Here is a 13,986-nt window from a genome sequence, read left to right as displayed (position 1 = left end):
GAATTTCCCTCTTAGGACTGCTGTCGCGGCATCCCATAGATTTTGGGTCGTCGTGCTTTCATTTTCGTTTGTCTCGAGATATCTTTTGATATCTTCCTTGATCTCCTACTTGACCCATTCATTATTTAGTAATAAGTTATTCAGCCTCCATGAATTGGTGTGTCTTCCAGTTTTTTACTGTAGTTCATCTCTAATTTCATAGCACTGTGATCAGAGAAGACAATTGGTATGATTTCAATTTTCTTAAATTTACCAAGACTTGTTTTGTGGCCTAACATATGGTCTATCTTGGAAAATGTTCCATGTGTGCTTGAGAAAAACGTCTATTTTGCAGTATGGGGGTAAAATGCTCTGAAAATATCAATTAAATCCAAGTGGTGCAATGTATCATTTAAGGCTGTTGTTTCCATAATGATTTTCTGTCTGGAAGACCTGTCACTTGTTGTCAGAGGTGTGCTGTATTCCCCTAGTATGATAGTGTTACTGTTGATCTCTTTCTTTATGTCAGTCAGTACCTGTTTTATATATTTAGGTGCTCCTATGTTGGGTGCATAGATGTTTACTAGGGTTATGTCCTCTTGTCGGATCGATCCCTTTATTATTATATAATGCCCATCTTTATCTTTTAATACGTTCTTCATTTTAAAGTCTATTTTGTCAGAAATAAGTATTGCAACTCCAGCTTTTTTCTCATTTCCATTTGCATGAAATATCTTACTCCAACCCTTCACTTTCAGCCTGTGTGTGTCTTTTGATCTGAGGTGAGTCTCTTGTATACAGCATATACAAGGGTCTTGCTTTCTTATCCACTCAGCCACCCTATGTCTCTTGATTGGAGCATTTAATCCGTTTATGTTTAAAGTGATTATTAATAGGTACATAGCTATTGCCATTTAAAAATTTGTAGTTAGATTGTTTTCATCTTTCTTCTATTTACAAAAGTACTTTTAGTATTTCTTGCAATGCTGGCTTGGTGGTAATAAATTCCTTTAGCTTATTCTTTTCTGAGAAGCTCTTTATCTCTCCATCAACTTTAAATGATATCCTTGCTGGATAAAGCAATCTAGACCTTTGTGTTCCATCACTTTGAGTATCTCTTGCCACTCCCTCCTGGCCTTCAATGTTTCTGTAGAAAAGTCATTTGATAGTCTTATGGGAGTTCCCTTGTATGTAACCCTCTGTCTTTCTCTTGCTGCTTTTAGGATTCTCTCTTTGTCTTTAAGCTTTGCCATTTTAACTATAATGTGTCTTGGTGTGGACCTGTTCGGGTTTATTCTGGTTGGAACTCTCTGTACTTCCTGGGCTTGTATGTTGGTTTCCTTCATCAGGTTGGGGAAGTTTTCGGACATTATTACCTCAAGTATGTTCTCAATCCTTTGCTTCCTCTCTTCACCTTCTGGTATTCCTATGATGCGCATGTTGTTGCGCTTGATGTTATCCCAGAGGTCTCTTAAACCATCTTCATTGTTTTTTATTCTTTTTTCTTTCTGTTGTTCTGTTTGGGTGAGCTCTGCTAACTTCTCTTCTAAGTCGCTGATTCGATCCTCTGCTTCATCTAACCTGCTGGTAATTCCTTCAAGAGAGTTCTTAATTTCGGTAATTGTGTTCTTTAGTTCTGGTTGTTCATTATGATTTCTACATCCTTCTTTATGACTTCTCTAAGCTCCTTAAACATTCTTATCACCAGTGTTCTGAACTCTGTCTCTGATAGGTTGGTTATCTCTGCTTCATTTGGTTCCAGTTGTGGAGGTTTCTTCTATTCTTTTGTTTGGGACAGGTTTCTTTGTTTCCCCATTCTGGCTGACTCTCTGTGTTTGCTTTGATGTATTAGGTAGATACCCTAGAGTTCTTAGTTCTTGCGGAGTTATCTTATATAGTATGTGTGCTTTATATTTGACTTGCACCACTTCCTTCTTCTCCTCTGCGTGTTCTCCAAAGGTGACTCTTGTGTTGTGTATATTGTCCTGTTAAAGAAGATCTTTAATTGCTTTTTGCTTGTGCGTAGGTGGGGTTAATTCCCAGGCTGACTAGTTGCAAGACTTGGCTCTGCCCACCGCAGGTTGTTCTGCTGCACGAGGATTGACCACTTAAATGTGGTTTGGTCTCTATGGGCTCTTGTGCCTGCAGAGAATTCCCTCTGGGTGTGTGACTTGTAGGTCAAATACGGTAGTACTCTGGTTTGGTCTGGAGTTGGCCTCTGGATATGTTGAATCTTGTGCCTCTTAAGCTGGGCCCTCTTGGCTTTTGTGTTCTCTGTTCCGCCCTGGGGTCCCGTGATTCTTGCCGGCCACATTACCGCCACCACCGCTGCCGCCATCACTGACACCACCGCAGCCGCCACTGGCCGCAATTCCACCTCGGGACTGCACGTTTCCACTCCGCTCCCTTCCTTCTTCTCATTCCTTTTTAAGGTTGAATAATATTCTATTGTATTACAACACACATTTGGTTTATCTATTCATCCATCAATGGACATTTGGGTTGTTTCCACCGTTTAGCTATTGTGGATAATGCTGTTATGAACATGAATGTACCAGTATCTGTTTGAGTTGCTGCTTTCAGTTTTTGGGGCATATACCCAGAAATGAAATTGCTGGATGATATGGTAACTCTGTTTAATTTTTTTTAAACCACCAGTTGTTTTCCACAGTAGCTGCACCATTTCACATTCCTATAAGCAATGAGCAAGGATTCCAATTTCTCCACATCCTCAGAAAAACTTACTGTTTACTTTTTTTTTTAATTGGGGAATATTGGGGAACAGTGTGTTTTTTCAGGCCCCATCAGCTCCAAGTCAAGTTGCTGTTTTCAATCTAGTTGCAGAGGGCACAGCTGAGCTCCAAGTCAAGTCATTGTTTTCAGTCTAGTTGTGGAGGGCACAGCTCACTGGCCCACATGGGAATTGAACCCACAACCTTTGTGTCATGAGCACTGCGCTCTAATCAAGTAAGCCAACTGGCTGCCCTTTGTTTGCTGTTTTTTTGATAATAGTCATCCTAATGGGTATGAAGTGGTATCTCACTGCAGTTTTGATTTGCATTTCCCTAATGTTTAGTGATGCTAAACATCTTTGCATGTGCTTCTTGGCCATTTGTATAAGTTTTTTGGAGAACTGTCTATCCAAGTCATTTCACCAATTTTGAATTGGATTGTTATTTTGTTGCTGAGTTTTAGTTCTTTATGTATTCTAGATATAAATCCTTTATCATATATGTGATTTGCAAATATTTTATCCTATTTTGTGGTTGTCTTTTACTATTGATATTGTCCTTTGACACACAACCTGAGGTATTTTTAAAAATGTAGTCTGTAGAGTTCCCTCTTAGACCTACAGAATTAGAATGCCTGTAGGGTAGAGCCCGAGCATCTGTGTTTTCAAAAACTATACCTAGTGATTACTATGTCCTACTCTTTTCATTGCTGCCCTTAATTTTTTTTGTTAGCATTTAAAAACAATTTTTGGCATAAATTTTGAAAACTGACCAATATATCCTCATTTTCTCTTGATGAAAGAAAAATTCTAATAAAATTTTACAACACCTCCTCCATGCTGTTATATTAAAATTACATGGAGTTTTAGTTTTTGATATTAATTTTCTTATACCATCTCTTCATATTTTTAACAATTCTTTCTTTACAACTGCAGTAAACCTTTCAGCCAATTATTTAGACTTAACTATAAATAGAGCATTTTATTCACTGTCCTAACTTTTTGTATGTCTTTTTTGTGCATAGATTAATACTTCATTTGTTGGAATATATCTTTAAATAATGTTTTCATACCATGAGTAATACATTTCTCAGTTCCTAGACATCAAAAAGTTGCTTTATTTTGCCCTTACATATTGATATTTTAGCCACTGACCATAACTACAGGTCACCATTTTCTTTTGAATATAGTCATATGAATATTGTCACTGTGACAACTCTTATCTTCTAGAATCCTATAATACGATAAAAATTTTGTTCTTCAAAGTCTGTTCTGCAGAAATGAGTGTGATTCTCACTTCTTTGTTGATAAACTGTTTTATTCTTTTATCTTTGTTTTTACAAATAATTTTCTCTCCCTCTTTCTCACTCTGGCATCTTTTAGCCCTTCTCTTTACCTCTGGAACTAGAAGTATCACCAGATGTGTCTATGTGTGTTTTCTCTCCTTATCGTCATTGTTTATGTTCTAAAATATTCAGTTCTTTTATTTTCCATAACAATTTCCACTTTTAATTCTCTCCATTTGATTATGCAGAATGTCTACTGTGTTATTTTATTTTGGCAATAGTTTTCATTTCTAAGAATTTCTATTTTTGTTTTTCATGGTGTCTATTTTATTTTCTTCAGGATCTGTTTTTCACCTTGGCCCTTTTCTTTCATACTGCTGGTTTTATTAAAATGTCCCATAATTAATTTTCCATTCATAAATACAAACGAGGAACTGGATGTATTGTATAGGAAAGCTGGTCAGGGATTCCATGAAGGTAGAGGTCTATTTGATCATTTCTCTCTTTTTGTGTCCTGTGTATATCTAGGATTACTTCAGGTTCAGCTCTGCTTTACGATTTGGTTCCAATGGCCACTTTAAGAATCTTTTGTCAGTCAGATTCCCCAGTTATTTATAATATTTATGAAATGATTCTTTCAGCTTAAATCAAAGGAGCACCTGTTATAGGCCAACCCCTCTGTATTATGAGGTATGGAAGAGGAATTTATTTTAGAGTCAGCACATTAATTAATTTCCCAGAAGTATGGACTCTGGACTACTCCCACATCCTACAGTTGCTGACCACATGCATGAAATTCCTCTGTGCTCTCCTGTCGACTTTGAATTGTGGTTTTTCTTTGTTGGTTTCTTGATCATACAGATTCTGTTTGCCTTCTATCGTTCAGGACTTTCTCAAAACTTTGATCTACTAGTAGTGACCTGTCCTATTTTGGATCTATTCTTTCTTTTTAAATCAATTCAGTCATAATAATGGGATTTTTGAGATGAATGGAAAATAAATGGCTATTATCAACCTGCCAGTTGGATTCAGAAGTTCATGGTTACCTTAAGTAAAAGTTTTTCTTTTTTTTTTACAAGGTTTTCCCTATCTTCTAATCACAGTCATATGATAAACAACCTAAACAATTCAGGAGAATATTTAGACTAAAAGTATTTGCAGGTCACTTTAAATTTTGTCAGCATTATACCTGTCAATGGCTTGAAGGTCATTGGCTGGATTCCAAGTAGGATCAAATAATACAACAACATTGGCACCAACAAAATTGAGGCCTAGTCCACCAGCCCTGGAGAAAACAGAAAGAGCACATTAAAACAGCCAAAAAATAATTGCTGCTCTATAACTCAATTGTGCCAGGTTTCTATAACCAAATCAACACAATACTGCACATCATAAAAGTAAGATGATAAAAACACAAATACGCCACAAATGAAATAGTTATGAAATATTCTTTTTCTACCACTCTAGAACATCCCTAAAAAATTTGACCATTAGAGTCCATGTAAGTAGACTGTGCTGGTTATACTCAAATACGATTTCTGTAAGATTTTCCTAACAATTTTTAAAAGCTGTTAGTATAATCTAGCTAAATAAAGTAACATGCACATTAACAAAAAGGCCAGAAGTAGATATACTTCTTATTTCTCCCACTAAGTGCAGCTAAGTGAAAACCCTGGACATTATAAAATAAACATGATGCTGAAAGGTAGAGGGAACACAGTATGGCTAGGAACTGTAAGGCATAAAGAATAACATGCAGTGAGTTTCTTGGCTTTGTTTTTACCAAATATATCCCCTACTGGGATCTGGAGAAGCCAGTGAACTGGAAATGCCAACCATCATAGACAAAAACAAACAAACAAAAAACAACAACAAAAAAAAATCCTTCTTTTAACCAAAGAACCATAAAAGGTGAAGCCTTCTAAGACAGAAATACATTAGACAATAACCAGCCTATTCCTGCAAACATCACAAAAAAATCTGGCCTCACTCAACCTGGTCAATAAAGGCTGAGTGAAGAGACTAAACTTCCACTCTTGCTTGAATGTAATGAGATACCTTTCACCCCTTCTTTGACACCTTGTGTCAGAGAAGACTGATTGAGTTGCTGGGACTTTCATGTCTGCTAGTCATAACTAGGTCCCCCTCTATTGTTTCAATGGAGGCCATACAGAAACAGTAACAAAGCACCCCAATCTTAAGATGTCAACAGAAGCCAAGCAAAAAAACATGGATTTTCATCCCTATGTGGCTGACATAGTATCAGGCTAAAACATTTACATAAGATATAAATTCTTATAATACTAAAAATCTCCAGTATATGATAAAACATTATTAGTCATACCAAGATCCAGGAAAATCTCAACTTGAAAGAGAAAAGACAATCAACAGATGACAATAATGAATAAGATGTTGGAACTATCTGACAAGGATTTTAATGTAGTCATAACAAAAATGCTTTGATAAGAAATTACAAATATGCTTGAAACAAACTAAAAGAAAGTTTCTGAGAAGCAAGAGAGGATATAAAGAAAAACCAAATGAAAATTTCAGAACTAAAAAATAAATGAATTACAAAACTTGCTGGTATGGACTAGACACTACAATGGAGATGACAGAGAATAGAATCAGTAAACATGAAAACAGGTCAATATTATTTACCCAATCTGAACGACAGAAAGAAAATATATTGAAAAAAAATGAATAGAGTCTTAGAGACCTGAGGGACAATAACAGAAAAGCTACTAGAAACACATCACTATAGTCTCAGAATGAAAAAAGAGACTGAAATAGTATTCTAAGACATGTGGCTGAAAATTCTCTAAATTTGGGAAAAGACATAAGCCTACAAATTCAAGAAGTTGTATGAACTCCAAAAATGAAATAAACCCAAAGAAATCCATGCCAAGATACATCATAATTAAACTTCTGAAGACATAAGACAAAGAAAAAGTCTTGAAAGCAATAAGAGAGAAATAACACTACTTTTAGGGAACACCAATCCAAATGACAGTGGATTTCTCATCAGAAACCATGGAGGCCAGGAGGAAGCAGTACTACATTCTTCAAGTGCTGAAAGAACTATCAACCAAGAATTCTACATCCAGCAAAAATATCCTTCAGGAATGAAAGGGAAATCATGACATTCTTCAATTAAGAAAAACTAAGAGAATTTGTTACTGACAGACTTACAGAAAAAACCAAAAACTAAAAAGCCATCCAATGTTAAATCCTAGTAAATTTACCTCAAAAATGTTTTTCTCAAGTCTTCTCCATTCCTATTTCCCCTGCCTTATTTCAAGCCCTTATGGTACAGCACCTATGTATATTACTTCATTGGATTCTTAACTGTCTTCCCTTACCTCAGACCTTAAATCCATTCTAAAAATTTAAAGCACAGAATATAAAAAAATTTTAAGCACAGAATATAAAAAAATGGAGCATGCCACTCCTCTGTTTTAACCCTTCAATTCTTATACTTCAGAGACAAACTCTTCAGGCCTCAATGACTAGGCCTACCGCCTCAGCTGTATTCTTGGACTTTATCTCACAGAACTACCAATATACTTAAAGTTGCCTTCATACACTACTTGCAGTTTTCTTTGCTCTCTTCTTTGCCTGGCTAACTTCTACTTGTTCTTCAGCATGGCTAATGAAGAATGAACTACATGTTTCTCCTTTGTGCCTCCTTTTACTGGCATTTACAAACTATATGGAAACAAACGTTTTACATATTTCTGAACAACTATTCCCTCCATCCTCATATTTTTTTTAGTTATAAGCTTTAAAAGAGCTGGGGCTGAACCTTTACATCTTTTCTTCTCCAGGACCTGTCACAGAACACTCAATATGTCTTTGTTAAATTAACTAATGATTCCTCCTATTTAGTCATATATCCAGTTCTTCCCTCAATGTATCCTAAGCTCTAACCACTTAAATTCTCTGGTCATTTCTGAACCGATGCCTAAAATGCCCTTTATGTAAACCTGCTTTTCCTTCTAATGAAATCTTATCTATAAAGGGCCAGTTTAAACATTACCATTCTTCTATGGTCTTTCTTGATAGGCCTATCCTTTAAATGTTCATGGAACTTTAAACATAACTGCAGTAAAGCATGTATTACTTATAGTGCTCCTCAAAGGCAAAAAACAAACAAACAAACAAACAAACAAATAAACCCAAAACTTATTTTTGTTATCCCACATTAAGGGGCAATGATAACAACTGAATTGAACAATGGGGTGTTAGATTGGCGAGACAACATAACAAAATAATGGATTAGAGGCAGACTTTATCTTTTTGCTCTATATTCTGAGAAATGTCATTTTCCAGTTGTATTATTTTATTTGAAATGATTTTTAATCTAAAATTTTTCTTGCTGTCCAAGCGCTTTTGTTCTCTGAATTAACTTTATTTTGGAACATCAATACCTTAAAGCCTAGTTTTCCATAATCATCTCCTTCAGTTAAATAAAGAGGGTCATCTGGCATTTTTTCTTGGGTTGGGATTTTTATTGGAATCATTGATTTTATAAATGATTTTGAGGAAAATTGGCATTTTTATGCTATTGAGCTTTCCTATCCATAGTATCTGTACATTTATTTAGGTCTTCTTAGGAGCATTCTTTAAATGAGTATTTCATTTGACCTTTTATAATAGCTAACACATAACAATAAAACTTAATTCACTGAAATCATTTTTGTGGACTATGAAGATATGGTTAAAGTATATTTTTTACATATTTATTTGATATAAGAATTGAATGTGGAGGACCAAAAAGTTAAGGATACATATGTGTGTTTTATAAAACTTAACTGAAGATAGTATGTTATGTCATTTAATGTTCTGTATGTAAGGACTCATGAGGAATCACAACTTGAATTCATTCATAAGAAATTGGGAATCCAGAGCTTCTCTCTTTTTGCCTTAGTTGAAAGAATTCAAGAATAATTTCAGTGATCAAAAATTTAATTTCAGTGCTCACCCATTTTTATATATACAATTTTCTTTCTCATTTAAGTAATTTTTATCTTGTCTTAATTTCTATTTTTTGCATTTTCATGTTTACTTTTAAAGTCTCTTGAAAGTCTTTTTGAAAGACAGTGGGAGCAAATCTATAAAATATTTATTACATTAGACGCAAATAGTTATGAATTTGTTACCCCCCAAAAAAGAGATTCATTTTACTTAGGTGTTTATATTGACTTAACTCATTCTCTTAAATGTGTATATTCTTTAAAAGGTTTTAATTAGAGATTTGTAAATAAGTGTTGGAACTGATTTAACTTTTTAAAACCTATAAATGTAGAGCTGCTTTGGTTAAGAAGAGGCAGAGACAAAGAGGAGAAACACCTCACCCACTAGGCCCTGTGGGCTCTTGTCGGCTCCTTGAGCACAGTTTGGAAACCATTGCTACAAACGATTCTCAGTTATTCGATTGATAACTCAATTATTCAACTTAGTCTCATTGTTCTGAGCACAGATTTGAGTCAGAACAGTACCACAGAAAATTCCTAGAAGAAAACATTCAGTTTTTAAACAATTATCATCATCTTTATAAAATGAGACATATAAAGGGGAATTCAGTAGTGATAAGGAAATTGAGAGAAAAGGTTTGGTGAAAGTCAAGAAATTGTTATTTCAGTCATAATTAATAGCATTTTTGCTGCGTCTCCTCAAAGCCAAGTAAAACGAAGCAATATAAGCATAACCATTGAAAATGAATCCAGCAATAGTTTAAAAATTACCTTAAATCTTAAAAGCAATTAGATAAAAATCAAGTTATCAAATTTTATTTTCTTACATCGTGGAAACAAGGCAAATGTTAACATCTTGTGTACTATTGAACTCTTTCACGATCTTGATTCTTTCCTCTGATTTTGTACTTCCATCAAGTCGTCGGTAATCAAGCCCAGATGCCATACAGTATTGCTGCAGCACATCAAGCAACTAGAGGAAAGGTATGGAGATGCGCAAAGACAAATTTATGGTTACATAAACTTCCTTCCACTAGAGATGAAATTTACTAAGTATTAACTATTGCTGTTCACAATTCCTTTCTTATAATTACAAAAGCAGCAAATATTTTTCTGACTTCTGACCCACATATCCCATTATCCTGAAATTGACTTTCAGCAACCTTTCTTTAAAAAAAACAAAAAACAAAAAAACAATCTTTCAGGGAAAAAAAATCAAAATTTATTTTTTAAAACTAAAACCAAATGAAAGGAAAAGTATTGGCCAAATCATTTTTCTAAATATATTTCATTTATTTGTGCTATTTCCTATGTTCTAAAATGTCTTAAATACCTTAAAAAGCATTTTAGTTATCAATAAAAACATCAGAAAATTTAAAAAAATCTATCTTTGAGTTTGCTATTTGACAGTAACCCTGATATAACTGAGATTTAAAAGTTGCCCACCTCACTACCATTTCCTATGGTATGGATAAGACAGAAAATGTGGCTGGATGCTGTTATGCCTCTTAGGCTTTATGCCTCAGGAGTTACGGCTGGGCCAGTCAAGAATACACTTCAGACAAAACTCACCTTGGTGGAAAAGGAGAAGAGAAGAACTTTATCTTTGTTTTTCCTACAATGATTTAAAAGCTGTTGAAGGACCTGGAAGTGAACCACAGAACACCAGTGAACCAGTTCCAACTAAGAGTACACTTTGTACACATAAACATCACTTGAGAATTTCTTAAAAAGTATTTTTATATAACATAACCTCAGTCAGTTTGCCTAATTCCTTTCATTTTTGGCAAGTTATAGAAATAAAGTATTAGATATTACATGTTATTCATCATCATATTGTCAATAATGAGGTAAAGTTCCCAAAGACTTTTATTTCATCTCATCTGGTTTTAATAAAAAGGAAGTATTTAAGATTATGGGATGCATTTAAATGGATTAATTTAATTTCCAAAATACACTTTCTTTATACCTACAATATGTTCAGAAACTAAATTACAGAGCAGCATTCCTTTTAGGAAGTATTTAAATTTTCTCTAGATAGATGTAATGAAATGTGTTTAATTACGTCTAGGTTCTAAAAGTCTTGATATTTATTTTCTTAAAATAATCAGTCAGATATATACCTCTTCTCATTTTCTCCTCACTGTTTCTCTATTTACAGTAAGCTCTGACTTCCAGATTTGATTTTGACCTCAAAATGCCAATAATCTGCCCTTATACATGGTGCTTTTAGGGAGGAAGCGAATAATTCAAACCCTGTATATAATAGTAATACTGTTATTTTTAAAATAGGCATTTCCACATCTGGCAATGACATCTCCAGAACACTATGGAAAAGCAACCAGAAAGAAAGAAAAGGAATTTTCTGTCCGAAGTCTAAGGTTTTTCGGAACTATGCAATAAACACTTAAGCAATTTTATTTATTCAATGACAAATATTCAAACATCTAAATGAAACATTTATACTCAATATAACATTCTTTTAATATATGAGCAAGAGTTGTACTAACTCTGACCCCTACCCCACCAACTCCTCAAAAAAAGCTATGGAGTTTTATAAAAATCTACTCAGATAACCAATCAAATGGTGAGTAAAAATGTCACAGATCGGGTAAACATTATTTTAATACTTGGGGAACATATAAAGTAGTTTTATTGACATTAGCTATATTTTTCGATAAAATGAACGATTCTATATAAAGTATGTACATTTTAATTCCACATATTAACTTTAAAATTATTCATTTTTACAGCAATTTTAGATTTACAGGAAAATGAAGCAGAACATACAGAGAACTCCCATGGACCCCCTCTTCCTCCCATTCCCACCCCTTCCTTGTACAGCTTCCCCTATTGTTACCATTTTTGTTTTAGGGTGGTGCATTTTTTTTTTCTGTTCAGCCATTTCATATAGGAGGAAGACACAAATAAATCCTCCCTCTTCAAATCATGGCAATTTTAATCTATCCCATAAGCATAGCCACTAAAATCTATCATTAGGAGAAAATGTGGTAGTCAAATGGGAAAAGGAGTGGTGCATTTTTAACAGCCGATGAATGAATACTGATAAGTTATAGTTCACATTAAGGTTCACTCATTGTGTTATACAGTTCTATGGGTTTTAACAAGCATATAGTGACGTGTATCCACCATATGACACAAAATAGTTTCATTACCCTAAAATTCCCCTCTGTTCCATCTATTCCTCTCTCCCTGCAAACCCCTGGCAACCACTGATGATTTTACTTTCTCTATAGTTTTGCCTTTTCCAGAGTGTAACACAGTTGGAATCACACAGAATGCAGCCTTCTCAGACTGGCTTTTTTCACTTAGCAATATGCATATAAGGGGTCTCTGTGGCTTTTTGTAGCTTAATTGCTCACTTCTTTCTATTGTTGAATAATATTCCATCATCTAGATGTTTATCCATTCACATATTGAAAGACATCTTGGTAGCTTCCAAGTTGTGGCAATTATGAATAAAGTTACTATAAACATCTATATGCAGGCTCCTGATGGACATAAGTTTTTAACACATTTGAGTAAATACCAATGAGCACGATTGCTGGATCTTGTGGTAAGAGTATAATAAGCTTTATGAGAAACTGTCAAACTGTCTTCCAAACTGGCTGTACCATTTTGCATTCTCATCAGCAATGAATGAGACTTCTTATTGCTCCGTATCTTTGCCAGCAATTGGTGGTGTTAGTATTTTGCTTTTAGCCATTCAAATAGGTGTATAGTGGTAACTCATTGTTTCAACTTGTAATTCCCTAATGACATATGATGTTGAGCATGTTTTCATCTGCTTATTTGCCATCTGTGTATCTTTTTTGGCAAGGCATATGTTCAGATCTATTGCTCATTTTTAAACTGGATTGTTTTCTTATTGTTGAGATTTAAGAGTTCTTTGTATTTTTTAGATACTAGTCCCTGTTGTTTTGCAAACATTTTCTTCTCGTCTGGGGCTTGTTTTTTCCTTCTCTCAAAGACATTAACATTTTAAGTCAAGGATATATTACACAGAAATCCACTTTGATGGTTTGAGGTGGTATCATACCTATAGTATTTTCAGGTATGCTTGAGTATCTTACAGTAAAAACAAAATAAGAAAAGTGAATGCTTTTGGACTGAAGGTCTTTATTAGGCTATTTATTTATTTATTTATTTTTAAAAGACTCGTTAAGTAAATGAATAACTAAGATCGCTCACAGAAATTTCAGAAGTGAGTGTAGTCACTATTTATTGGGAGTCTTGACATACAGACCCAGTGTTTTATTACTCCTTTGTCTTTCACAGAACAGGCAATCCACCTGAAAAGGAATCTTAAATTTGGGGATGTTCATAGCTAAGGAATATTGGATCTAACTTTACTCAAATTAGTCAGGCATAGATTAACATGACCCTTGTATGATTCCAGCAGCACTAAACTGTGTTTCCTGATCCTTTTTCTTACCCCCATAATAAGTCACTCTGTGGCATTTCCCAAGGAAAAGCAAAATGAGGATTCTCATCAGGGGAATAAGTGCAACTTGTGACCATCCCCTTGAATAGTAGTTGAGGTCAACAAAGACCTTGACACCTAGGAGAAAGAACTGGAGTTCATGAGTGTAGCTTTAAGGCAATGAAGGGTACAGTGGGCGTTATGTCCACAAATAAACTGCACATGCAGTCAAACAAGTAAATTACATGCTTTCTTCACATATAAAGGCACCCAGCCTCCAGCAACAGTTTATGTTTGCTTTTACCCTTCTAAAAATCATAATAAAAATAAATCTAATAATTATCTTAATCTGACTGTTATTCCTAGATATATAACTCTAATTAACAGTATGTTTTAAATCATATATTTAGTAAATATACAAGAATATAAAATGCAGAGCTATAAACTTCCATTTAATTTCAAGAGTGCTAACTTTTTAGTGAAGAGTCACAATGAATAAAATTTAAATAAACAGCAATGGATAATGCAGATTTTGAAAGAGGCCATGATTTTTGGAAATATTCTATTGGC

The 13,986-nt window shown here is 34.3% G+C and overlaps 1 protein-coding gene across 3 annotated transcripts in view; it reads right to left on the bottom strand.

Moving 5' to 3' along the window:
- ERCC6L2 (ERCC excision repair 6 like 2) overlaps window positions 1-13,986 on the bottom strand; it is a 119,355-nt gene that overhangs the window by 58,117 nt on the left and 47,252 nt on the right. For all 3 annotated transcript variants that reach the window (XM_081066810.1, XM_081066809.1, XM_081066811.1), the window contains exons 10-12: window positions 10,545-10,616; window positions 9,800-9,945; window positions 5,186-5,281 (exon numbers count right to left, since the gene is read on the bottom strand). In XM_081066810.1, the coding sequence (XP_080922936.1) occupies window positions 5,186-5,281; window positions 9,800-9,945; window positions 10,545-10,616 (314 nt within the window). The remainder of the gene's footprint in view (window positions 1-5,185; window positions 5,282-9,799; window positions 9,946-10,544; window positions 10,617-13,986) is intronic.

Source organism: Rhinolophus hipposideros, assembly GCF_964194185.1.
Source record: "Rhinolophus hipposideros genome assembly, chromosome: 11".
NCBI lineage: Eukaryota > Metazoa > Chordata > Mammalia > Chiroptera > Rhinolophidae > Rhinolophus > Rhinolophus hipposideros.
The sequence above is the reverse complement of the archived record's forward strand: the minus strand, read 5'-3'. Positions and strand labels throughout refer to the sequence as shown.